We start from the raw sequence: 27,298 nt of genomic DNA, 5'->3' as shown, positions 1-27,298 counted from the left end.
TCTCCCCTTAGCCTTCATTGCTCCAGAGAAAATAACCCAAGTTTGTCCAGCCTCTCATTAGAGCATATTCCCTTTAATCAGGTAGTATCGTAGTAAACCTCTTCTGCACCCTTTCCAGTTTTGAAATTTTCCTATAATGGGGGGGGGGGGGGAGGGAGTTTACCAGAACTGTATCCAATACAATCTAGCCGACGAGTTTTACAAAGCTGCAACATAACTTCCTGACTGTTGAACTCAATGCCTCAACTAGTAAGGCAAGCATGCCTTTACCCACCCTATCAACCTGTGCAGCCACTTTCAGGGAACTATGAACTTGGACCTGAAAATTCATCTGCTTATCAACACTTAAGAGTCTTGCCCTTAACAGTGCACTGTTTCCTTACATTTGACCTACAAAGGTGCAACACTTCACATTTGGCTGGGTTAAACTCCATCGGCCATTTCTCTGTCTTTATCTTCAACTGATCTATATCCTTTTATATTTGCCAGTCTTCCATGCTATTCACAACATCAATCTTTGTATCACCTGCAAACTTACTAACCCAGCCACCTACATTTTCAACCAGGTCATTTATATACATCATCAGCAGCAGAGGCCTTAGTACAGATCCCTGTGGAACACCACTATTCACAAACCTCCAGTTAGAATAGTTGGACCACTATCCTCTGTCTTCTTTGGGCAAGCGAGTTCTGAATCCAAACGGTGAATTCACCCCAGATCCCATGAATCTTAATCTTCTGCATGATTCTCCCATGAGGGACCTTGTCAAATGCCTGAATAAAATCCATGCATCCACAGCTCTACCACCCTCTATCACTCTCACCACCTTATTAAAAAAAAAACTCAATCATGACTTGCCCTGCACAAAGCCAAGCTGGTTCTCCCAAATTAGGCCATGTTTTTACAAATGCTTATAAATCTTATGCCTAAGAATTCTCTCCAGTAACTTCTCTACCACTGATGTGAGAGTCACCAGTCTGTAGTTCCCAGGATTATTCCTCCTTCTCTTCTTGAATAATGGAACTAGTCTCTGCACCTTCATACATTCTTGCGCCTTTGAATTGCTGTACCAGACCATGATAAAGGTGGTCAGTTCTCTCAATTATTACTGGATAGGAACAAGGCCTGGGCCGGCTTATCCCTCTCAACCCCCTTAGTAGTTGAAATACCCCAAATGTTAACCGGCTGTAATCTATTTAACATGGATCAGTGTTTGAACTTGAACTTTACTTAGCAGTAAAACTCAGTTCTCTGTCATGTGAACTTGTTTATACATCAGTTAAGTTGTTTTTGGTAGTTTTATGAAACCAAATTTAAGATAACTGTTCCCCCTCTATATTTGATAATTGAGTTTTGAGGTAAAGATTCAGAAACAAACTGCAGACGCTGGAATCTGAAGCAAACTCAGAAATTCTAGGAGAACTCAGCCAGTCAAGCAGCATCTGTGGAAAAAGAAGGCTGTTAGTGTTTCAAGTTAGTGGCTTCCTTAGAACTAAGGGAAGAGTTGTGTGTTTACTGTTTTCTATAAGTATTCAATAAAAGTCTCTGAAAAAACTTGTGCACTTCATCACCTGATTTGTCTTAAACTAATGTTCTATTTTGCAAGGTGCAAACTGTCCTCTATCTCAGGGGTCCCCAACCTTTTTTGAATTGCGGACCGATTTAATATTGATAATATTCTTGCGGACCGGTCGACCGGGGGTGGGTGGGTAGAGTTGCCAACGGACGAGAGTAGCAATCAAGTACGTTGTTTACCCAGAGTAAGGCTACCATGGCCATGAAACCTTGCGCGGGCACCTATGTGCGCATGCATGTACGTGTCAATTCCCTTCCCCTGCTTACAGATTGATTTTAGCAATTCTGTTCCGAGGGGGGGGGCGGGTGTTAATCACGACCAGAATACAGGTGATAAGTGGCTAATGTACTCAATTTCGTTTCTAAAAGGGTTTATCTAACGAATTTAATATTAAACACAGCGCATATTTTCCTCGCATGAATATAGAGATAAGTCAATTATCAGGGGAGCTTGAAATAAGTGTGGCACGAAGTTCCAATAGAAGTGGTAGAGGCAGGTTCGATATTATCATTTAAAGAAAAAATGGATAGGTATATGGACAGGAAAGGAATGGAGGGTTATGGGCTGAGTGCAGGTTGGAGAGACTGGGTGATAGCGTTTGGCACGAACTAGAAGGGCAGAGATCGCCTGTTTCCATGCTGTAATTGTTATATGGTTATATAAGTCACTTATAAGTCAATAGCATCATAATATTTTAAGTAATGTTTGGATATTAAACACACAGCATATATTTTCACCGTATGAACATATAAAATCATTGCAACACACCAATATCACTGAATCAGTGGGAGCCCTGGGCTTGTTTCCCTGCAACAAGATGGTCCTATCGAGGGGTGACGGGAGACAGTGATACTCGAACGGGGTTCCTTATGTCCAGTCTATTCCGCAATTTAGTTTTCGTTCCATTCATTGCAGAGATAGCAACGTTTTCAGTGCTTTCGTGGCTATCTCAGGATATTCAGCCCTGACTTTGATCCAGAATGCCGGCAGAGATGTTACGTCAAACATACTTTTCTGCCCGCCGTCATTTGCAAGCTGGAGGAGTTGAACTCCTTCCCGCGCTGACATGGATGACGTGTGCGTAATGACCGAGCATGCATTCAAGCTCAACAGTGGGGGTGACAGGGAATGAGAAAAAGTGCAGCTGACTCCTATCGCCAAAACATATCGTTTCCTCGCGGCCCGGTTGCGAATGCTTTGCGGCCCGGTGGTTGGGGACTGCTGCTCTATCTGGTTGAGTGATGTTGTTGTTGTAGTAGTAGTAGTAGTAGTAGTAGTAGAAGTAGTAGTAGTAGTCGTCATACTTTATTGATTCTGGGGGAAATTGGTTTTCATTACAGTTGCACCATAAATAATAAATAGTAATAGAACCATAAATAGTTAAATAGTAATATGTAAATTATGGCAGTAAATTATGAAATAAGTCCAGGACCAGCCTATTGGCTCAGGGTGTCTGACCCTCCAAGGGAGGAGTTGTAAAGTTTGTTGGCCACAGGCAGGAATGACTTCATATGACGCTGTGTGCTGCATCTTGGTGGAATGAGTCTCTGGCTGAATGTACTCCTGTGCCCACCCAGTACATTATGTAGTGGATGGGAGACATTGAGCAAGATGGCATGCAACTTAGACAGCATCCTCTTTTCAGACACCACCGTGAGAGAGTCCAGTTCCATCCCCACAACATCACTGGCCTTACAAATGAGTTTGTTGATTCTGTTGGTGTCTGCTACCCTCAGCCTGCTGCCCCAGCACACAACAGCAAACATGACAACACTGGCCACCACAGACTCGTAGAACATCCTCAGCATCGTCCGGCAGATGTTAAAGGACTTCAGTCTCCTCAGGAAATAGAGACAGCTCTGACCCTTCTTTGACCAGTCCAGTTTATTGTTAATTCGTATCCCCAGGTATTTGTAATCCTCCGCCATGTCCACACTGACCCCCTGGATGGAAACAGGGGTCACCGGTACCTTGGCTCTCCTCAGGTCTACCACCAGCTCCTTAGTCTTTTTCACATTAAGCTGCAGATAATTCTGCTCGCACAGTGTGACAAAGTTTCCTACCATAGCCCTGTCCTCAACCTCATCTCCCTTGCTGATGCATCCAACTATGGCAGAGTCATCTGAAAACTTCTGAAGATGACAAGACTCTGTGCAGTAGTTGAAGTCCGATGTGTAAATGGTGAAGAGGAAGGGAGACAAGACAGTCCCTTGTGGAGCCCCAGTGCTGCTGATCACTCTGTCGGACACACAATGTTGTAAACATATGTACTGTGGTCTGCCAGTCAGGTAATCAAGAATCCATGACACCAGGGAAGCATCCATCTGCATCGCTGTCAGCTTCTCCCCCAGCAGAGCAGGGTGGATGGTGTTGAATGCACTGGCGAAGTCAAAAAACATGACCCCCACAGTGCTCGCTGGCTTGTCCAGGTGGGCGTAGACACGGTTCAGCAGGTAGACGATGGCATCCTCAACTCCTAGTTGGGGCTGGTAGGCGAACTGCTCCAGCCTATGGAGCAGCTCCAGAACAAGTCTGTCCAGGGTCTTCATGATGTGGGAGGTCAATGCCACCGGTCTGTAGTCATTGAGGCCGCTGGGGCGCGGCGTCTTCGCCACAGGGACGAGGCAGGACGTCTTCCACGGTACAGGAACCCTCCGGAGCCTCAGGCTCAGGTTGAATACATAGCGAAGTACTCCACATAGCTGAGGGGCACAGGCTTTGAGCACCCTGGTACTGACACCATCCGGTCCTGCAGCCTTGCTTGGGTTGAGACATTTCAGCTGTCTTCTCACCTGTTCAGCTGTGAAGCCCACCGTGGTGGTTTCGTGTGGGGAAGGGGTATAGTCATGAGAGCAGGGTGGGGGACTGTGAGGAGGGATAGGAGGGGAGAGTGGAATATGTGTTGGTTGGGGTCCGACAACAGATGGCTCATGTGGGGGATGGGCAGGGGCCACAATGTCAAATCTGTTAAAGAACAGGTTAAGTTCATTGGCCCTGTCCACATTGCCTTCCGCTCCTCTGTTGCTAGTTTGCCGGAACCCAGTGATGGTCCTCATCCCCCTCCAGACCTCTCTCATGTTGGTCTGCTGGAGTTTCCACTCAAGCTTCCTCCTATACCTGTCTTTAGCCTCCCTGATCCTGGCTTTCAGGTCTCTCTGTATTGCCCTCAGCTCCTCCCTATTTCCATCTCTAAATGCCCTCTTTTTAGCGTTCAGGATGTCCTTAATGTCCTTTGTCACCCATGGCTTGTTATTTGAATAACAAAGGACAGTTCTTGTCGGAACATTAGAGTCCGCACAGAAGTTGATGTATTCAGTGATGCACTCTGTGAGCCCATCCATATCCTCTCCATGTGGCTCACAGAGTGCCTGCCAGTCTGTTACCTCAAAACAACCCTGGAGCGCCTCATAAGCCTCCTCTGACCATTTTCTCACTGTCCTCGAGGTTGCTGGTTTACTCTTCACCAGGGGCATGTAGCAGGGTTTTAGATGCACCAGGTTGTGATCTGACCTTCCCAATGGGGGGAGGGGAGGGGAGGGGAGAGGAGCTGTATGCATCCTTGACGTTAGCGTACATCAAATCCAGAGTCCTCTCCCCTCTGGTTGTACAGCTCACATGCTGCATGAAGTTGGACAGTGTTCTAGCCATGGTAACATGGTTGAAGTCACCCGAGATGGTAATGAGGGCACTCGGGTGCTGGGTTTGTAATCTGGCTATGACGGTGTAAATGATGTTACACGCCGATGTCGGGTTGGCAGAGGGATATACACAACAACCACAATTGCATGCGAGATTTCCCTTTGCAAATAATAAGGCTGGAGTCCAACAGCAAAAAGTTCAATATCCAGGCTACAAACAAGTTCCTTGACTGTAATATGCCCAGGATTGCACCATCTGTTGTTTACCAGAACCGCCAGCCCCTCTCCTTTGCGCTTACCGCTCTCAGTGCAATTCCAGTCAGCTCGAATGGTCTGGAAGCCCTCTATGGAAACGCTTTGATTGGGTATGTCCTCATGCAGCCAGGTCTCAGTAAAGCACATGACACTGCTCTCCCGAAATGTTCTCTGACTCCTTCCTGACAAGCGCCGTCGGTTCGTCGATTTTATTCCCCAGCGATCTCACATTTCCCATGATGAGAGAGGGGAGACATGGCTTATAACTTCTCTTCTCCATAAGCCTCTGTTGTCTTGACCCGGTCCTCTTCCCTCGCCTTTTTAATCCCCCTGTTCCTCCAGATTTCAGCCAGGATGTCCGCTGCTCTGTTCGCTAAACTGGCGGGCATGAGAGCAATCAGTTGGTCCCTGGAATACACAATGCGGCCATCCTGCTGCCACGCTAACGAGACGTGTCCGAATGTAACTATTTCCAGTGCTAAAAAAAAAAGTAAAACACTCTCCACCAGCATGTTAGAGAGGGTGCAGCTTCAACATGTTACCGTGAGAGGAAAAAAATGCAACAAATAACTAAGTTAAAAAGTTTAAAAGTAAGCAACTACGGAGCAACTGTAACAGGCTGCATGTACGACCGGCGCATGCGCACAAATAGCCTCTCACTCAATGTTAACAAGATGAAGGACTTGATTGTGGATCTGGACTTCAGGAAGGAGAAGTTGGGAGAATATGCACAAGCCTTCATTGAGGGCCCAGCAGTGGAAAGGGGCAACAGTTTCTTGTTCATGGGCATCAACATCTCAGAGGAGGTTTTTTTGGCCCAGTATGTTGATGCAGTTATGAAGAAGGCACTGCTTCATTGTGAGATTGGTTGATTTGGTATGTCACCAAAAAAACTTGCAGATTTCTATAGATGTATGACGGAGAGCATTCTTATTTTTTATATCACAGCCTGATATAGAGGCTCCAATGCACAGGATTGCAAGAGTCTGTGGAGTGGTATAGACTCAACCAATCCATCGTGGGCACAACCCTCCCCACCGCTGAAGTCGTCTTCATGAGGCAGTGCCTTAGGAAGGTAACATCCATCATTAAAGACCTTCAGCATCCGGGATATTACTGCAATTGGGAAGGAGCCTGTAGACTCGGACTCAATGTTTTAGGAACAGCTTCTTCCGCTCGGCGACATTCGATTTTTGAACACTATATAAATCCATGAGTAATACGGTGTCTTCTTCTTTTGTGCTATTTAGTTTTGTTATTGTAATGTCTTGTACTATTCTGCTGCAGTTAGATAATAAATTCCAGCATATACGTCAGTGATAATGAACCTGATCTGATTTTGATTCTCCTAGCTCTGAGAAAACATTGTTGATCTGAAATATAATAAAATTAGAAATACATAATTATAATATATACCTATATATTATATAGTTTATATAATTAGAAATTGGGGAATGATCTATATAACTGCTTTGCGAGGTAATTTAACTACTTTTATTTTAAAATTGTTTTCTTCATATCTTCCAAGAGGAAGTCTTCCAGTTTTTGTTGAATTTTTTTTTTGCACGTAGATTAAGAAACTAGTAGGAACCATGCCTGAAAATTAAATAATAGGTATGTGACTGGCCTCTGATCTACATTTCTCAGATTATGTGCCAATCACATTCCTGAATCTTTGCTTTCAGAATTGATCTTCAATTTATTTATTTTAAGTCCGTATCAGCAAAGCATCTTTTTACCGATTATCTGAAGTGAGGGCCTGGAGGCTTTTTGTACTGGATTGTCACAGTTGAGCACAGTGCTGCTGTCTATAAATGTACTTGCATTGTGGTTCAAAATGTTGGTGATGCTGGTCTGTGGTCCTCAATTTTAACATTACTTGGGTCTACACTGTCTCAAATAAAATGCAGTCAATGTATTAAGTATGGTGTAATTAATCCATGATATCGAGCTGCTACTCAGCTTAAAACGTAACCTAAGCATTATCCGTTCATGTTAGAATTATTTATTTTAGCATTCTTTTAAAATTCGCCCTCTTTCAGACCAGGTCTGTTCAGTTGGGATAAAGTTACTAAGATGACTGCGGTGGGACGGCTTGAACATGCATTCAATATTGCGAAGCAACATCTGGGGATAGAGAAACTGCTGGACTCGGAAGGCAAGTTGTTTGGTGTTTGGTTATTGTTCAGGTGGAATTCACAAGTGCAACAAATTTACCCTGATTTATTAAAAATGGGTCTGTTCATATTCAGCTGCTTTTCTAACTTGACTATTTTAGTGAAAATATAAGTAGATTGAGTGTGCAGTTGGAGATAGTTATTGGTGTTGTGTATTTAATATTTCAGTAATATTTGAGGAAACGTGTAGTGTGTGTGTGTGTGTGTATATATAGACAACAGGGTGACCTGTTGGGGCACCATTTGAGAGAAGGGTAGTGCATTTCTGGTTTATCTGCCACCCTTGTGCCTCTCGTTGTCATTCTGGAGATGTGCAGTCCTTTCATCCCCCGTCTCTTCGTCTCTTCTGCTATTTGTTGTTCATCTCTGATCCTGGAGACATGCATGCCTCTCCTCCTCTGTCTCCTCTTCTCTCGTCTTTTTTTGTCCTGACTCTTTGATCCTGGAGTCGTGCGGCCCTAGCCTCATTCGATTCTCGTTTTCTCCCTCTCCTTGCTGCTTCTCGATGACGTTTGGCGTCATCTCTTGACCATAATGTCCCCCTTCCCTTTCCACGTGGCATAATTAGGCTGACCATTTTTTTTTTACCCTAATGTCGGATAGAAGAAACGAAGCAGTAACACCAAAGGATGCTGATTATTCTTGATACATACATATAGAACTAATGACCGGGATTTAATTTAAATTAATGGCATCAGGATTAAAATGCTAGTCTAATTTGTGTTGCTGTTCCCATATGAAGAAAATGATGGAAATGACTTCTGGATGAGGCAACATTTGTGTTAAAGACTCTCATCAGAAATATCAGAGTTGATTTTTTTTAAAGATGCAGCTGAAAGAGGAAGGGGAGCACGGAATAACAGTGTAACAGGCAGGAGAGCTGAAAAGACAAACTGGAGTGAAGATGGTAATAGGATTCATTGGTATGCTCAGTTTGTTTATATACAGCAGTGTAGCTGTTTAAAGTTGCTTGATTCTTCACAGTGCATGTAAGTACTGCTAGACGATAGTCATTGAGGTAGGTTACCATGTTCTTCTTGAGCACTGGTATTATCAAGCCTGCTTGAAGCAGGTGGGTCCCTGAGACTGCCGAAGTGGGAAGTTAAAGATAATGGTGAACACGTCAGCCAGTAGATTGGCACAGGTCTTTAATGCACAACCAGGTACCCCATCTGTGCTGGATGCTTTGCATGGGTGAATTCCTTCTGAAGGATGCTCTCATTTCAGCCTCGGAGTCTGAAATTACAGGGTCATTAGGGACTGTGGGAGTTCATTAATTCCTTGTTGAAGTTGTACATAACCCTTACACACGGGGGCCGTGGTCAAGTGGTCGGCAACTTAGGCCAGCTCCCCCACCGTACTTAGTCTGGTGAGGAGGATGTGAGGACACCCAGCAGGACTGGAAAAAAACAAGACCTGACAAAGAGCAGATGAGCTCCTTGTGAGCCAACAGCCATCTTCCGTGGAAGAGATTAAAGCCTCACCACGTATCTATGAATCATATGCTGTGCCCCTAGTTAGAAGAGATATGATGAACTTGGGCGCTGCACCGTGTGCCTGGACCTGCCTAAGGCCTCCGCCTAAGGAAAGGCCGAGCTCGAAGAAGTGGCCGTGGCTGGAGGCTGACACGGCCTTGGGCTCGAGTTCGGCAGGGGCGGCGGCAGGCGGTGCCAAGGTGGCCAGCGAGAACAGACTGGAGGAGAGGCTGTACTCGGTGCTGTCGCAAGATCGAAGAAGATGGAGGTGCATAGCCGCCAACCCCAGATTTAGGACGGCACCCACTGACTGACTTACACACAAATATTGTTATTCCAAATCTTCCTTACAAACAAGATTCAAAAAGTAGTAATTTGTTCAGATTTCAATGGATAATTTTGAGTCTGAAAGCACTTTAAATAAAACAATGATAATGATATTGATGTCACTATAAGATACTGTATCCACAAAATTCAATATGTACATACATGCAGTCACTGAATATTTTACAAGTACTTTACAAATCTAATGGACAAATTGTCAAATATGATCATTTCTATGTTATAAGGACCAAATACTCATTGAGAGACAATTTTGACGAACACTGCCATTCATTTGGGGGGAAGGCAGGAGAATGGGGTTGAGAGGGATTAATAAATCAGCCACGATGGAATGGTGGAACAGTCCCAATGGGCTGAATAACCTAATTCAGCTTCTATGTCGTATGGTCTTAACTGCCCTCTGAAATGGCCTAGTAAGACAGAAATGAAAGATCTTCAACAGCAATCACCCATCTCCAGTGCCGCTCTCCCCCCCACCATGAAAGATCAAAACCTAAATCAATTCTGCAGTTAGTGTTGGTGCATTTGGTGTAACTCTCTTAAATTAGTCTCCGGGGGCACCTGGTGAAAATGCTTGTGGCACTTGCTAACCTTGATTTGGTCCCTATAAATGTCCAGGGTTTAGTAAACTGGACATGTTTGATTTCGCATTTGTGGGGTATTTGAAATTTTGTTTCGATCTCATTGCTGATTTCTGCTTTAACACAGATATTGCTGTTTCCCTGCCTGACAAAAAATCCATCATTATGTATGTAACATCTTTATTTGAGGTGCTCCCTCAACACATCAGCATGGAAGCCATCCGTGAAGTGGAGACTCTGCCAAGACAGTACAAGGTTGAACGTGCTGAGAGTCCTTCGTCTCATGAGCTGGTAAGTGATTATTGCATACATACAGTCGTGAAACACTGGGTGGTGGTGAGAGCTGTAAGCTGAGAATTACTCAGCTGTAACTTTGGAAACAGTGATCCTTCAGTGTGATTGATGAGATTGATGTTAACCCAGGATTTGAATACTGTACAACAGAATATAGGTCAATCTGCAATGTAGATATTACAGAAAGAAACTTATTCAAGAAATCCCTAGAGAGAGAGAGAGAGAGAGAGAATTAAGAAAGAGGCATACTTGGATGGTAAAGGGTTAAGTTAACAAATTATTAAATTTGAGCAAATCTTAATTTTAAAAAAAAACTTTATTGTGTTCGATAGTAGATTGGTTACTGATGGTATCTGGTTAAGTAAGGTGCTCAGGACATGATCATAGAAGATGGAGGTTGGTGAATGTTTGTGAAATAAACTTATGAATGAAGTTATCCAAACAGTCACCTGAGGGCAAAATAAGGGAGTTGAGACTTGAGTGTCTCCATGTCAAAACACAATCAATTTGGTTCAGTAAAACTTAACCCCCACACATCTCAAGACATATATCTGGCTATCTGAGGGTTGCAAGGAATTAACGCACACAATTTTTCAGCTCGGAGGAAAAAGGCTTGAAGACCCATATTTATAGCTGAGATCCCAACCCATTTGAAAATGTTCAGTCATACAGATATTTGAAAGTTCATAGCTGACAAATGAGCAACTGCTGGTATAAAGGGGATTCGTTTTGATTTTTTTTTTATTAGGACGTGACCTCAAACAAAGTGGCATTGAATTCTGGAGCTTCAACTCCCAAGGCAGTGACAGAGATAGAAGTGGACTTGGACAGTTATCAAGCAGTTCTTGAGGAGGTCTTGACATGGCTATTATCAGCTGAAGATACTCTTCAGATGCAAGATGACATCTCCTCTGATGTAGAGGAAGTGAAGGAGCAATTTCACATTCATGAGGTATTTTAAAATTCTGTACATTGATAAGAGATAGCTGAAATAAGCTGCAGGGAGTTTTGTTGAAGAATAAACAAAATATATAAAGCAGGGGTGGCAAGCCTATGTCACGCTTGACCAAGATGGAATGCCCAAATGTTTTGTTGGTATGCAGTGCTGCCCTTCAATTCTTTAAACCCCACCCATAATGAAAAGATAAAAAATGATTACCTTTATTGCCAAATGAAGCTGTGAATGTTTTTTTTACAACTTGAGAGCAGTGAGATGTTTTCACAGGGAATATGTCAGGCCAGCTTACTGCCAGCAAGAGAGAACACGTGATGTTGGGTGGTATATTTAAAATCCTAACAGGCTTGGTGTATACACCAGTATTTCGATAGTAAACAGTTACAGTTACAATAGTATTTAGGAATGATGGTTATTTTTCAATTGCCTTTTAAAAGGATAGAATTAAGAATTTTTGATAGATTTTTCTAAAATGTTTCATTTATTTCAATCTGTTATTATTTTTATTAATTGTAAAACACAAGAGAATTTTTTTTGAGAATTATCACTAATTTGGGCACACATTCTCAAAGGTTTGCTGCCCCTGATAACAAGGACCACACCTTTGATTCTTTGACCTGTTTTTCCCCCCAAAGGACGACTTAAGGAAGGTAAATGATAGAGTCAATGAATTCCTTTTAGCAAAATTGGAATACCTTCATGTGCTCTTGCCATTGTGTATATCATCTTGGTCAGATTTAAGGAGATAGAATTAATCGAGATGGTTCTCAGAACTGTGTTGAAATTGCTTTGCATGAGAAGGAAACAAGGATTAATTCTGAAAGAGGCCAATCCAATGGAATACTTATTTGTTGCATGCAGAATTCAAATGTCACACAATTTCAATTATTGTCTGGGGTCGTTGTGTGGCTTAAAGTGCATGAAGTTGAGAAATTTGTTTTAAACAGCAATTCTTTATTATATCAATGTGGCATTGATAAGTTGCTCTTAATGTCGAAAATGCCTTAATTCCTACCTCAAAGAAAAAGGCAGATGGCTGATTTAATGAATTGCTTTTGAGAGTACTGGCATCTCTCCAATGAATGTGGTTGAAGTTATTTTCTCTTAGTTTTCACTCACTGTTTTCCACTTTGCGCTGTTAAGGTAATTATACCCAATGACTGGGTGAGATATTTTAGTGAATGATGCTGTTGTTCATGGGAAATGTTTATGTTGCACAGATTCTGCAGTAAATGTGAAACTACTAACTGTTTATATTAGGTTCATTCCATTTGCTTTACTGCTCTCTGGACATTAGACTGAAGGCATGCACATTAATTGTACCTCCAGAAAATGTTTTGTTATAGCAGTAATTCACAAATTGTAAAAGTCAGTTTAGGTTTATTATCACTCCTATGACATGAGATTTCTTGTTCTTGGGCAGCAATACAAAGGCAAAAAATCGCTATAAGTTACATTATAAACAGTGGGTTGGCAAGGTAGTGTAGTGGTTAGCACAATGGTTTCAGTACCAGAGACCTGGGCTCAATACCCGCTTTGTTGTCTTTCAGGCGTTTGTATGTTCTTCCTCTTCTTGCGTGGATTTCCTCCAGCTGCTCCAGTTTCCTACCACAGTTCGATAGGATAATTGGTCATTGTAAATTGTCCCGTGGTTAGGCTAGGACTAAATCGGGGGTTGTTGAGCTCGAAGGGACGGAAGGGCTTATTCCGAGCTGTATCTCAATAAATAAATATAAAGGTTACCCACTCGACCCAAATTAATGATCTTTCATTAGAATTGGAAAGTGGGTGAGGGAAGAATGAATCTGTGGAGAAAGAGGTGAGGAGAGAAATGAATAAAAGGGAAATCGTACAAGATCATAATAAGATAAGAGGTGATAGTATGAGGGCTAAGTAAATTATACTGGTTCAGTAGCAGAAAGAAAAAGTTGATTCTGAGGTGGTGTAGATGCAAGTTCATTGGAGCAGATTTGATTAATGCCAAGCCAGCTGCACTAGCTGTTGATTTTATGAAAGTAGGTTTTTGGCTGAAGCAGTCCACCCAGAAATTAATATAAAGTTCCAATTTAGTATGAAAGCTTTTAGAGACAGAGAAATATACAGCACATTACAGGCCCTTCAGCCCATAATGTTGTGCTGATCATGCATCCTATTCTAGAAACTGCCTAGAATTTCTGTACTGCATAGTCCTCTATTTTTTTTAAACTCCATGTACCTGTCTAAGAGTCTCTTAAAAGACCCTATTGTATCTGCCTCTACCACCTTCACTGTGTGGAAAAACTTAACCTTCTGACATCCCCCTTGTACCTATATGTCCAAGCACCTTAAAACTGTGTCCGTTCATGTTAGCCATTTCAGCCCTGAGAAAAAGCCTCTGTCTATCCACACAATCAATTCTTCTCATCATCTTATACACCTGTCCTTCCTATAATGAGGTTACTAGAACTGAACACAGTACTCCATGTGGGGCCTAGCTAAAGTGTTATATAGCTGTAACATTACCTCACGGCACTTGAACTCAGTCTCATGGTTGATGAAGGCCAACACACCATACGCCTTCTTAACAACACTGTCAACCTGCGCAGCAGCTTTGAGTGCCCTATGGACACGAACCCCATGATCACTCTGATCCTCCACACTGCAGGAGTCTCACCATTAATTGGAAAATTATGAAAAGCTCAATATTTATGAAATGTAGACAGTGTAATTATGATGCTGTGAAATGCTGGTTAATTTATCCATGGGAATGAGATGATTTCCATTGTTTGTATTTTGGACTGTAAGTGTCCTGATCATGTTTATCTTTGGCCCAACACATTGATGCAGTTATGAGGAAGGCCTGACAGTGGCTTTGTCTTGTTAGAGGTTTTAGGATATTTGGAAGTCACCAAAGACTCTTAGACATTTCTGATGCAGGGTGGATAGCATCCTGACTGCATCACAGTCTGGTATGAAGGCTTCAATGTTCAGTATTTCAAGAGACTGTAGAAGTTTGTAGACTTGGCAAGCTCCATCGCGGGCATAGCCTTTCCAAATTTTGAGGACGTTTTCGTGAGGCAGTGCCTTGAGAAGGTGGTATCCGTAAACTAAAGACTCTCATTATCTCGGACATGCTCTCTTGTGGTTACTACCATTGAAGAGATGATACAAGAGCCTGAAACCTACACTCAACATGAAAGTAGCTTCTTTTCTATGCCATCAGATTTCTGAATGGTCCATGAGCCTAGGAGCTCATTTTTTTTTGCATTCTATTTATTTTGTAATTTATAATAATTTTATTTCTTTGCACTGTTCTGCTGCCACAGAACAACAAACTTCATGCCATGCCAGTCAATTGTAATAAATTGGATTCTGATTCTGAAGTGCATAGTTTGCTGAAAGTGATGTTGCAGGTAGGTACGGTAGTAAGAGGCCTATCTACTATGAAGGCAATGTCATTGCGTTTATTCAAAGCAGAAGTTGATAGGTTCTTGATTAGCAAGAGCATCGAAAGGTATGGGCTTGAGGGAAAATAAATTCGCCATGAATGGATGTTGCATACAAAAGAGCACGAAGTGTTGTTGAGGATCCCTACCACCCATCCCCTAATCTCTTTTACCCACTGCCATCAAGAAGTTGGCACAGACATATCAGGCCAAAGACTACCAGATTGAGTAACAGCTTCTTCCCTCAGGCTGTGAGACTAATGAATACTCCCACTGGGGTCTGGTCACTAGGACAGTGAGCTGTTTACTATACTATTTATTGTTAACCTTGCTTTGCACTACATGCACTTTGAATTATATTTTATTAACTTATTTGTGGGAATATTTTGTTTTGTTCTGTGTGTGATGATTTGTGGGTTCACCATGGTCCTGAGGAAAGTTTTTTTGTTGTAGGTAGGTACAGTCAGATGACAATAAACTTGGATCAGACTCAATGGGTTGAATGGCCTAATTTTGGACCAAAGTCTCATGGTCTTATGAAGAAGGTGTTTGTCATGCTGGCCTTCATCAGTTAGGGCATTGAGTAGAGAAGTTCGGAAATTGTGTTGCAGTTGTATAAAATGGTGAGGCTGTTCTTGGAATATTCTGTAGTTTTGGTCACCCTCTTATAGCAAAGATGTTTTTAAATTAGAGTGCAGAAAACATAACAGGATGTTGCCTGGACTTGGGCCTGAATTGCAAGGATAGGTTGTGTTGACTTGGACTTTATTTTCTGCAACTGATGGTGTGTAAGTTTATGTGGGGCATAGGCTGGTGAAAGCATATAGTCTCTTTGAGAGGATAGGTTTTGGACCAGAGGCAGGAGATTTAAAAGGGATTTCAGGGGCAGTATCTTCATCTAAAGTGTGGTGCATTTTTGAATGAACTGCCAGAAATGGTGCTTGAGATGGAAACATTAACAACATTTAAAAGCAGCTTGATAAGTTCATGGATAGAAGAAGATGATGGGGCAAGCACAGGAAAATCGGATTAGTTTGCTGGGTATAACAGTTGGCATGGACGAGTTGGGCTGCAAAGTCTTGTTTCCATGCTGTATGATTCTTTGGTGTGTGTGGGAATTGCTCGGTGATGGATTTTATTTGTTTCAATGAGAGGAGATCTGATAGAAACAAAATTATGAAAGGGATAGATAAGATAGAGGCAGGAAAGTTGTTTCCACTGGTAGGTTAGACTAGAACTAGGGAACATGGCCTCAAGATTCGGGGGAGTAGAGTAAGGACGGAGGTGAGGAGGAACTGCTTTTTCCAAAGAGTGGTGAATCTGTAGAATTCTCTGCTTAATGAAGCAGTGGTTACCTCAGTAAATATATTTATGACAAGGTTGGATAGAATTTTGCATAGTAGGGGAATTAAAGGTTATGGGGAAAAGGCAGGTTGGTGGAGATGTGTCCATGGCCAGATCAGCCATGATCTTATTGAATGGTGGAGCAAGCTCGACGGGCCATTTGGCCTACTTCCTTCTATTTCTTATGTTCTTATGATTGGTTTCATTGATCATGTTGACTCCATTTAATTGTCTGTCTTATCCTTTTTGGTCCAGGCATTTATGATGGAGTTGACTGCTCACCAGAGTAATGTGGGTAATGTACTTCAGGCTGGAAATCAACTCATTGCACAGGCCAATCTTACAGAAGAGGAGGAGGATGAGATCAGAGAACAGATGACTTTGCTCAATTCTAGATGGGAAGCGTTGAGAGTTGAAAGCATGGACAGACAAGCCAAGTAAGTTGTAAACTGACTTTCTCAATAAAATGTCTTTAACCTTTAGCTACACATTATTATTATTTTAAACAATTGTTAACTTAATTATTAATTTTAAGTATTAATGTGCAAACAGTGTTGCTCATCTTTCTGTGGCCATCCAGGTGTCTGACTTGAATAAACCCTACAGCATGATGTATTTGTTATAAACTGAATCTAAACTCTGAAGTACTAACCCCTGGTAATAAAACTAGAATAGAAATATCTATAATTAGTTGTAGGTCATAGATAATCTGAAGATAATTGTTCACTTAATGAACTTCTGCAGCATATAACCATAATGGCATCAAAAAAATGATGCAGCAGCAGGGAACCTAATTTAGTTCATTATTGCTTTGGACACCTCAGATTGAATAGTCTAGATTTGTGTTGTAACATTTTTGTAATTGTGCTGTTTATCAGAGTGCTTAATGGAACTGATCATCTCTTAAGTTTTTCCTTGAACCGTCTGTGTGAGAACAGAAGGAAAGGCAATATTTTATGACACAGCATTTTATTATTGAAATAACACAACTTGTAATATGGCATGTTTTAAAGTTCTTTATGCATTATTTTTGAAATATCAGGATACTAAAACAATGTAATATTGTATTGTTCTTGCCTTGGTTTTTTATTTCTATTTTTGTATCACTTAATTAATTTAACTATTATATATACATTTACTGTAGTTCAGTTTTTTTCCCTATTGTTGCAAAGACAACATATTTCATGGCGTGTGCTGGTGATATTAAACCTGATTCTGATTCAGGAAGGTATGTGATTTGTTCCTTCACATATTTTCTGATACTTCAATTAAAAATTCGGTGCTTTTTTTCCAGACTCCATGAGGTGCTAATGGAACTACAGCAGCAGCAACTACAACAGCTATCTAACTGGCTGACTCAGACAGAAGCACGTATTCGAAAGATGGAAGCACAGACTGCAGGGGATGACCTGGAGTCCTTCAAAGAAAAAATTGAGGAGCATAAAGTAAGTGTATGCCATTTGAGCATCCCTCTAATCGCCAGCCACAGATTAAAAGAGTTGATGTCAAGTTTCGTGGTGGCTCTCCTGAGCATCCGCGTTCTGACTGAAAATAAGAAAACATATTGATATGTGGATATGCGAAAATTTTAAGCCTGAATATTCACATAGAAAATCAGGTATCCCAATAGAAGAGGTTAATTGGCATATAATAGATTGAATGTCCATCAGCTGGGCCATCTTCCATTGTTCTTGTGTTAATCCAGTAAAACTGTAATTGCCGTCTTTTTCCTGATAGTCAACTTGTTACCATTTCTCTTTGTGTAGGAACATACATTATAGTGTGTAGAGTTAATCAGTAGTTTTTCTGTTTAGTTTTTGAAAGGCTTGTAGAGTTTAATCTGCCTTTTGTCTAAATATTACAATTATCAGAACACTGATGCCACAGCTCCATTTGGACTACTGTTGATCAGTTCATCCAGTTTGCAAGTTTGGAGCTTGAAACTGAAAATTTTAATTTCACTTCACTTTCTTTGGAACTGTACTCTTTGAATAGGGCCAGCATGGTTATCACATATTCTGCTGTATGGGAAGGTGCTGGTGCAGCTCTTGTCTTTTTGATGACACTTGGTGGTCAATTACAGACAAAACATTGAATAGAAACAGTCACCACATGTTCAAGTAAAGATGTTATATTGTAAACTCGAGATTCTGCAAATGCTATAAATCCAGAGCATTGCACACAAAGTGTTGGATGAACCCGCCAGGAAAGACAGCATCTATGGAAATTAGAGCATGGAGCGGATATGTGGAATTATGCCATTGTGGCCATTACAGAGACTTGGATGTCTCAGGAACAGGGATATCTGCTGAGTGTGCCAGGCTTCAGATGTTTCAAAAGAACAGAGGGGGAGGCAGAAGAGGTGGCACTGCTAATTAGGGATAGTGTCATGGCTGCAGAAAAGGCAGACATCCCACCTCTCCCGGAAGTTCCGGGAGTCTCCTGCATATGAATAGTGGCTCCCTGTTGCCCGCAAATTATATACAATATCACGGAAATTAATTTTTTGAGAGAGGGAGAGATTGCAGAGTGTTCCAAAAAAAAAGAGAGAATATAAAATGTACATCACCCCAGACTACACTAAAGTGTACCCCTGCCTAATAGGGATCAAAAATAATGACAGTGTTGCTTGCTCCCGAAAGTAAGGAGGCATGGGATCCAAGGAGACCTTGCTTTGTGAATCCAGAATTGACTTGCCCAAAGAAGGCAAAGGATGGTTGTAGATGGTTCATATTTTGCATGGAGGACTGTGACCAGTGGTGTTCCGCAGGGATCTGTTCTGGGACCCCTCCTCTTCGTGATTTTTATAAATGGCCTGGATAAAGAAGTAGAAGGGTGGGATAGTAAGTTTGCTGATGACACAACGGTTGGTGGTGTTGTGAATAGTGTGGAGGGTTGTCAGAGGTTACAGCAAGACATCAATAGGATGCAGAACTGGGCTGAAAAGTGGCGGATGAACCTCCATCCAGGTTGTGATGTGGTTCATTTTGGTAGGCCAAATTCGAAGACAGAATATAATATAAATGGTAAGGCTCTTGGTAGTGTGGAGGATCTGAGAGATCTTGGGGTCCATGTCCATAGGACATTCAAAGCTGCTGTGCAGGTTGACAGTTTTGTTAAGAAGGCGTATGGTATGTTGACATTCGTCAACCATGAGATTGAGTTCAAAAACTGGGAAGTAATATTACAGCTATATAAGACCAAGTGTCAGACCCCACTTGGAGTACTGTGTTCATTTCTGGCCACCTCACTACAGGAAGAATGTGGGTATTATTGAGAGAGTGCTGAAGAGATTTACAAGGATGTTGCCTGGATTGGAGGGTGTAACTTATGAGGTTGAGTGAATTTGGCCTTTTCTCCTTGGAGTGATGGAGGATGAGAGGTGACCTGATAGAGGTGTATAAGATGATGAGGGGCATTGATTGTATGGATAGTCAGAGGCTTTTTCCTAGAGCTGAAGTGACTAACATGAGGGGACATGGTTTTAAGGCGCTTGGAAATAGGTATCAAGCAGATGTTGGGGTAGGATTTTCCCCACAGAGAGTGGTAGGTGCCTGGAATGCACTGCCAGTGGCAGCGGTGGAAGCGGATACAATAGGGTCTTTTAAGGGCCTCTTAGATAGGGTTGGAGCTTAGAAAAAAATAGAGAGCTTTGTACTAGGGAAATCTAGGTAGTTTCTAGAGTAGGTTGCATGGTTAGCACCATATTACAGACCGAAGGGCCTGTAATATGCTGTAGATTTCTATGCTTTATGTTCTATATTCTAAATGAATGAATAGTTGATGTTTTGGGCCGAGACCCTTCATCAAGGCTGGAAAGGAAGGGGGAAGACACTGAATTAAAAAGGTGGTGAGAGGGGAAGGAGGACAAACTAGAAGGTGGTATGTGAAGCCAAGTGGATGGGAAAGATAAAGGGCTGGAGAAGAAGAAATCTTTTAGGAGAGGCTAGTGGAGCAAGGGGAAAAGGGGAAGAAGGAGGGCCACTGGGGGAGGTGATAGTCAGGTGAGGAGGAGAGGTGAGAGGTCAGGGTGGAGAAAGGTGGAGTGAATGTAGGGTGAAGAAGAAAAATAAAAGAAAAAACATTACTGGAAGGAGAAATCAATGTTCATGCCATCAGTTTGGAGGCTACCAAGACGGAATAGCTGGTGTTGCCCCTCCACCTTGAGAGTGGCCTCACTGTGGCATAAGAAGAGGCTGTGGACTGGCATGTCAGAGTGGGAATAGGAATTAAAATGGTTGGCCGCTGGGAAAGTCCACTTTTGCTAGATGGAGTGGAGGTGCTTGATAAAGCAATTCCTGCAATTTACATTGGGTCTCACCAGCGTAGAGGAGGCTGCAAATAGACGACCCCAACAGGTTTGTAGGTGAAATGTTGCTTCACCAGGAAGGACTGTTTGGGGTCTTGAATGGTGGTGAGGGAGGAGGTTAATGGCCGGGAGTAGCATACCTGTTGCCTGCAGGGATATGTGGCAGGAGGGACATTAGTAGGGAAGGATGATTAGACAAAAGAATTACGTGAGTGATCCTGCAAAAAGGGGAGAGTGGGAGAGGGGAGGTAAAGATGTGTTTGGTGGGAAGATCCCATTGAAGATGGTGGAAGTTGTGGGGAATGATGTGTTGGATGCGGAGGCTCATGTGATGAAGACGAAGATCTCTCCTTTTTAATGTGGTGGGAAGATAGGGTGAGTGTGGATGTCTGGGAAATGGAGGAGGTGCAGGTGAGGGCAGATTCAATGGTAGAGGAAGGGAAACCCCATTCTTTGAAGAAAGGGGACGTCTCTGATGTCCTGGAAAGGAAAGGTTCATTCTGGGAACAGGAAAAGTGGAGACTAAGCAACTGAAAAAAAGGGAATAGCATTTTTATGGGAGACAGGGTGGGAAGAAGTATATCAAGATACATGCTTGTTTTTAGAGATACAGCATTACATACACATATATAGAGATACAGTATAGAGATATACAGTATATCTCTTCCTACTATGTCTGATGCTGGCTGGTCTGCTGATTTCCTTCAGTATTTTGTCTGTGTTTTATAAGATACTATGTCATGTGGAAGCAGCAAGTAGATAATAGTTTGTATGATGGTTCTTTTTTGTTTGATGGATAACTGGAGAAAGGGTATTGTTAGTGCTTTGTTAGAATGGGTCATTACAGTGGGCATAGTCAGTGATGTCCACTTCTCAGAATGAATATGTAATCACATTGAAATCGGTGTTCCAAGGATGGGCAAATGCGTATTAATATCAGAGGCTGGGTTACCAGTCAAGTGACCACAAGGCCTGCATGGTGATTTCTTGGAGAGTTCAGAATCAAGTTTATTATATGATGTGGAATTTGTTGTTTTGCAGTAATAATACTGTGCAAAGACATAAAATTACTATAAATTACAAATAAACAGTGGGGAGAATAAAAGAATGATGTGGTGCTATTCTTGTGTTGATGGACCATTCAGAAATCTGATGACAAAGAGGAGAAAACTGTTCCTGAATCAGAGTGCGGGTCTTCAGGCTCCCGTACCACTTTTCGGATGGTGGTAACGAGGAGAGGGTAAGTCTTGGATGGTGGAGGTCCTTAACAATGGATGCTGCCTTCTTGAGGCACTCCCCCCCTCCCCCTGCCGAAGATATTTTCGATGGTGGTCAGGGTAGTGCATGTGATGGAGCTGGCTGAGCCTGCACCCCCTGCATTCTCTTGTGGCTCTCTGCATTAGAGTGTCCATTACCAAGCTGTGATGGAACCAGCCTGAATGCTCTCCACGATATCGATAGAAACTTGCAAGAATCTTTGGTGACTTATGCAAATCTTCACAATCTCCTAACAAAGTAGCATGGCTGGTATGCCACCTTCATAATTCCAGCCATCAACCATTGCATATGTTGGCATCTGTGACGATTTAGATACTGTTTGATTGTGTTTAGCCACACAGTCAAGCATGTAGAGAGAGTAGAGAAGTGTGCTACGTGCTTGTGTTGATAGCAAGGAGTTGTTGCTACCCCCATCCAGGTAAACAGTAATCATTTCACACTCCTGCTTTGAGCACGCTGAAGTTGAATGTTAATTGGATAAGGAGTTAAGCCTGTAAAATACCAACCTCTCTCCTAAAGTGATAAAATAGACCGAGTTAAACTTTTGTTTTGAACTGATCCTTACAATTGATGAGAATGCTGCAGTTTGGCCATGAAGCGTCATTCCACAGCTTTTGATCAATTGAGTTTAAACAAATGGTTTGCTGATTGGAGTTGATGTTCTTGGGCTCTAGAATTGCAGTTTGTGGAGGTATGAATTGCTAATGTTGCTGATGGACTTAAGTAACCTTAGAATGCTTGGTTTAGGCTGCTAGACCTGATAATGTGTGGTAGTTAGCAGCTGATGCCACAGTACGTAAGGGATGTTACTGTAGAGAACAGACTACAGTATATCAGAATCAGGTTTACTATCACCGGCATGTGACGTGAAATTTGTTAACTTAGTGGGATCAGTTCAATGCAATACATAATATAGAAGAAAAAAAAAGTAAATCTTATTCAGGCAACACACATCAAAGTTGCTGGTGAACGCAGCAGGCCAGGCAGCATCTGTAGGAAGAGGTGCAGTCGACGTTTCAGGCCAAGACCCTTCGTCAGGACTAACTGAAGGAAGAGTGAATAAGGGATTTGAAAGGGGGAGGGGGAGATCCAAAATGATAGGAGAAGACAGGAGGGGAAGGGATAGAGCCAAGAGCTGGACAGGTGATAGGCAAAAGGGGATACGAGAGGATCATGGGACAGGAGGTCCGGGAAGAAAGACGGGGGGGGGGCCCAGAGGATGGGCAAGAGGTATATTCAGAGGGACAGAGGGAGAAAAAGGAGAGTGAGAGAATGTGTGCATAAAAATAAGTAACAGATGGAGTACGAGGGGGAGGTGGGGCCTTAGCGGAAGTTAGAGAAGTCGATGTTCATGCCATCAGGTTGGAGGCTACCCAGACGGAATATAAGGTGTTGTTCCTCCAACCTAAGTGTGGCTTCATCTTTACAGTAGAGGAGGCCGTGGATAGACATGTCAGAATGGGAATGGGATGTGGAATTAAAATGTGTGGCCACTGGGAGATCCTGCTTTCTCTGGCGGCAGAGCGTAGATGTTCAGCAAAGCGGTCTCCCAGTCTGCGTCGGGTCTCGCCAATATATAAAAGGCCACATCGGGAGCACCGGACGCAGTATATCACCCCAGTCGACTCACAGGTGAAGTGTTGCCTCACCTGGAAGGACTGTTTGGGGCCCTGAATGGTGGTAAGGGAGGAAGTGTAAGGGCATGTGTAGCACTTGTTCTGCTTACACGGGTAAGTGCCAGGAGGGAGATCAGTGGGGAGGGGTGGGGGGGACGAATGGACAAGGGAGTTGCATAGGGAGCGATCCCTGCGGAATGCAGAGAGGGGGGGAGTAGGAAAGATGTGCTTAGTGGTGGGATCCCGTTGGAGGTGGCGGAAGTTACGGAGAATAATATGTTGGACCTGGAGGCTGGTGGGGTGGTAGGTGAGGACCAGGGGAACCCTATTCCTAGTGGGGTGGCGGGAGGATGGAGTGAGAGCAGATGTACGTGAAATGGGGGAGATGCGTTTAGTGGAGGAAGGGAAGCCCCTTTCTTTAAAAAAGGAAGACATCTCCCTCGTCCTAGAATGAAAAGCCTCATCCTGAGAGCAGATGCGGCGGAGACGGAGGAATTGCGAGAAGGGGATGGCGTTTTTGCAAGAGACAGGGTGAGAAGAGGAATAGTCCAGATAGCTGTGAGAGTCAGTAGGCTTATAGTAGACATCAGTGGATAAGCTGTCTCCAGAGACAGAGACAGAAAGATCTAGAAAGGGGAGGGAGGTGTCGGAAATGGACCAGGTAAACTTGAGGGCAGGGTGAAAGTTGGAGGCAAAGTTAATAAAGTCAACGAGTTCTGCATGCGTGCAGGAAGCAGCGCCAATGCAGTCGTCGATGTAGCGAAGGAAAAGTGGGGGACAGATACCAGAATAGGCGCGGAACATAGATTGTTCCACAAAGCCAACAAAAAGGCAGGCATAGCTAGGACCCATACGGGTGCCCACAGCTACACCTTTAGTTTGGAGGAAGTGGGAGGAGCCAAAGGAGAAATTATTAAGAGTAAGGACTAATTCCGCTAGACGGAGCAGAGTGGTGGTAGAGGGGAACTGATTAGGTCTGGAATCCAAAAAGAAGCATAGAGCTTTGAGACCATCCTGATAGGGGATCTTATCAGTATACTTTATTCTTATTCAGTATACTTTATACAGTATAGGTATATTAAAATAGTGCAAAAAACAAATACTATATATTTTTAAAAAATGTGAGGTAGTGTCCAAGGGTTCAATGTCCATTTAGGAATCGGATGGCAGAGGGGAAGAAACTGTTCATGAATCACTGAGTGTGTGCCTTCAGGGTTCTGTACCTCCTGCCTGATGGTAACAGTGAGAAAATGGCATGCCTGAGTGCTGGATGTCCTTAATAGTGGGCGCTGCCTTTCTGAGACACCAGTCCTTGAAGATGTCCTGGGTACTTTGTAGGCTAGTACCCAAGATGGAGCTGAATAGATTTACAACCCTCTGCAGCTCCTTTCAGTCCTGTGCAGCCCCTTCCGCCCGCCCCCCCCCCCCATACCAGACAGTGATGCAGCCTGTCAGAATGCTCTCAAGGGTACATCTATAGAAGTTTTTGAGTGTATTTGTTGACATGCCAAATCTCTTCAAACTCCTAGTGAAGTATAGCTGTGGTCTTGCCTTCTTTATAACTGCATCAATATGTTGGGACCAGGTGAGAACCTCAGAGATCTTGACACCCAGGACCAGTATATGTAATGGTCACTCTAATTGATCTTTGTGTGAGAACAGGACAGAGGTGCAAGAGATCCAGTTGGTCTGTTGGTCAGTATTTATTCAGTTTAAGGTCTTCCAATGTGTTTTAAGTAGATTAATGGGAGCAGAACAACAAGAATCCATGCTGTGCATTGGCCATGCTGTGGAGTGTCAGCTGATTGCAGTAAGAGTAATTCAGAAGAGGTATATTTAGAAGTTTCAGAAATGGCCTGCAACACGTTACTGTAGTTATATGCTGCTTTGACTGTCAAAGCATGGAGGAACCTTCATGAGTTCCCACAGTAGCCAATGACCCTGGATTTCAGTCACTGAGACTGATGTGACAGCATCCTTCAGGAGGGTAAACCAATGAAAACCATTCATGGGTTCACTCTCCCACGGTACCCTGTCTGGCTCATAGAGGTCCGTGAGCCAGACTGAGTACCTGGCAGAGTACCACCAACCTGTGCTGATCAACTGGCAGGAGAGTTCAGAATCAGAATGAGCTTCAATATCACCGGTATGTGTCGTGAAATGTGTTCACTGACTTCTTTAATCTTTTGCTTCGGCACGCAGAGGTACCCACCTGCTTCAAGCAGTCTTCAATTACACTGGTGCCAAAGAAGAGCGTGGTAACTCGGCTCAGTGAATATCATGTAGTAGCACTTGCATCCACTGTTCAAAGTAAATTTATTATATAAGTACTGTTTGTCACTATTTTTAACCCTGAGATTCATTTCCTTGTGGGTATACTCAGTAAATCCAATAATCATAATAGAATCAATGAAAGACTGCACCAACAAGGCAGACAGACAGTGTGCAAAAGCCAACTAGCTGTGCAAAAGAAAGGAAAAAAGCAATAATAATAATAACAACAAATATTGAGGACATGAGCTGAAGAGTCCTTGAAAGTGATTCTATCAGTTGTAGGAACAATTCAGTGATGGGGCAAGTGAAATTATCCCCTTTGGTTCAAGAGCTTGATGGTTGAGGGGTAATTATCCTTTCTGAGTCTGGTGGTGTGAGTACTGAAGTCTTTGTGTGTTCTTCCTGATGGCAACAGTGAAAAGAGAGCATGACCTGGGTGGTGCGGTCGCTGATGATGGAAGCACTGTGATGAAGTGCTTTGAGAGGTTGGTGATGAAACATATTAACTCCTGTCTGAGAAACGACTTGGCTGCACTTCAACTTGCTGACCAGCACAATAGGTCCACTCAATACCATTTCATTGGCTCTTCACTCAAGCCTGGAACATCTGGACAGCAAAGATGTATACATCAGGATGCTCTTTGTTGACATTCAGTGCTATCATCCCCTCAAAACTAGTCAATAAGCTTCAAGACCTTGGCGTCAATACTTCCTTGTGCAATTGAATCCTCTATTTCCTTACTTGTAGACCCCAATCAGTTTGGACTGGCAACAACTTCTCCACAATCTCCTTCAGCACAGGTGCACCCCAAGTTTGTGTGCTTAGCCCCCTGCTTTACTCGCTTTTCACTTGTAACGACCTGGTTAAGATTTTACTGCTAATGTTGTAGGGTATTCATTTAATGGCTTTCTGTAGAAGCAATGTACTTGGCTGGTTGCTGTTAAAGATGAGGGTTTCTGATGTTCATGCTTAGGAATGTGTCATCCAATCAGGATGGTAGAATTGGGAGAAGATTCTAGAGAACGCTGGGCGGTGAGGTGTTGTGATGGACACTGGGGTGGGTCGAGGTCTTTTTGGTGGCAGATGGGGTGGGAAGAAGAAGCTGGAGAAAACTTGTTGCCAATATTGTATACTCAATCAAAGGTGGTGACGGATCAGCATGAAGGAGGGTGATTGAAAATCTGGCTGAGTGGTGCCACAGCAACAACCTCTTTCATGTATTGTCACCAAGTCCAAGGAGCTGTTCATTGACTTCAGGAGGAGGAAACTGGAGGTCCATAAGCCTGTCCTCATTGGCTCAGCAACTCAGCCGTCAGGCTCATGAACAAGTGGGCATAACTTAACTCAAGTTCATTGGCCCCGTGTTGGTATTGTTCCCACAACTTATGGATTCACTTCGAGGACTCTTCATGTTCTCAATATTTATTGCTTATTTATATATTAATATTTCTTTTTTTCTTGTATTTGCTCAGTTTGGGTCTTTCAGTTGTTTGCCTGTCCTGCTGGGTGCGGCCTTTCATTCATTCATTCATTCTATTACGTTTCTTGGATTTACTGTGTATGCCTGCAAAAAAAGTGAATCTTAGGGTTGTTTCTGGTGACGTATATGTACTTTGATTATAAAGTTGAGCTTTGTTCACCAAGCTCGTTTGCGCCTCTCATTGCAGCTGATGCATTAATGATCCTATAAACCAATTTAGTTGTTTGTGTAAACACAGCTTTTAAAATTTAGATCAGACTATCATGAGAATATTTTT

General features: G+C 42.8%; 1 protein-coding gene across 6 annotated transcripts in view; it reads left to right on the top strand.

The window, feature by feature from the left end:
• LOC140201367 (utrophin-like) overlaps window positions 1-27,298 on the top strand; it is a 524,122-nt gene that overhangs the window by 91,751 nt on the left and 405,073 nt on the right. For all 6 annotated transcript variants that reach the window (XM_072265376.1, XM_072265377.1, XM_072265374.1 and 3 more), the window contains 5 exons: window positions 7,513-7,628; window positions 10,173-10,336; window positions 11,088-11,291; window positions 16,319-16,500; window positions 17,358-17,508. In XM_072265376.1, coding sequence (XP_072121477.1) covers window positions 7,513-7,628; window positions 10,173-10,336; window positions 11,088-11,291; window positions 16,319-16,500; window positions 17,358-17,508 — 817 coding nt within the window. The remainder of the gene's footprint in view (window positions 1-7,512; window positions 7,629-10,172; window positions 10,337-11,087; window positions 11,292-16,318; window positions 16,501-17,357; window positions 17,509-27,298) is intronic.

Source organism: Mobula birostris, chromosome 8 (assembly GCF_030028105.1).
Source record: "Mobula birostris isolate sMobBir1 chromosome 8, sMobBir1.hap1, whole genome shotgun sequence".
Classification (NCBI taxonomy): domain Eukaryota; kingdom Metazoa; phylum Chordata; class Chondrichthyes; order Myliobatiformes; family Myliobatidae; genus Mobula; species Mobula birostris.
The sequence above is the reverse complement of the archived record's forward strand: the minus strand, read 5'-3'. Positions and strand labels throughout refer to the sequence as shown.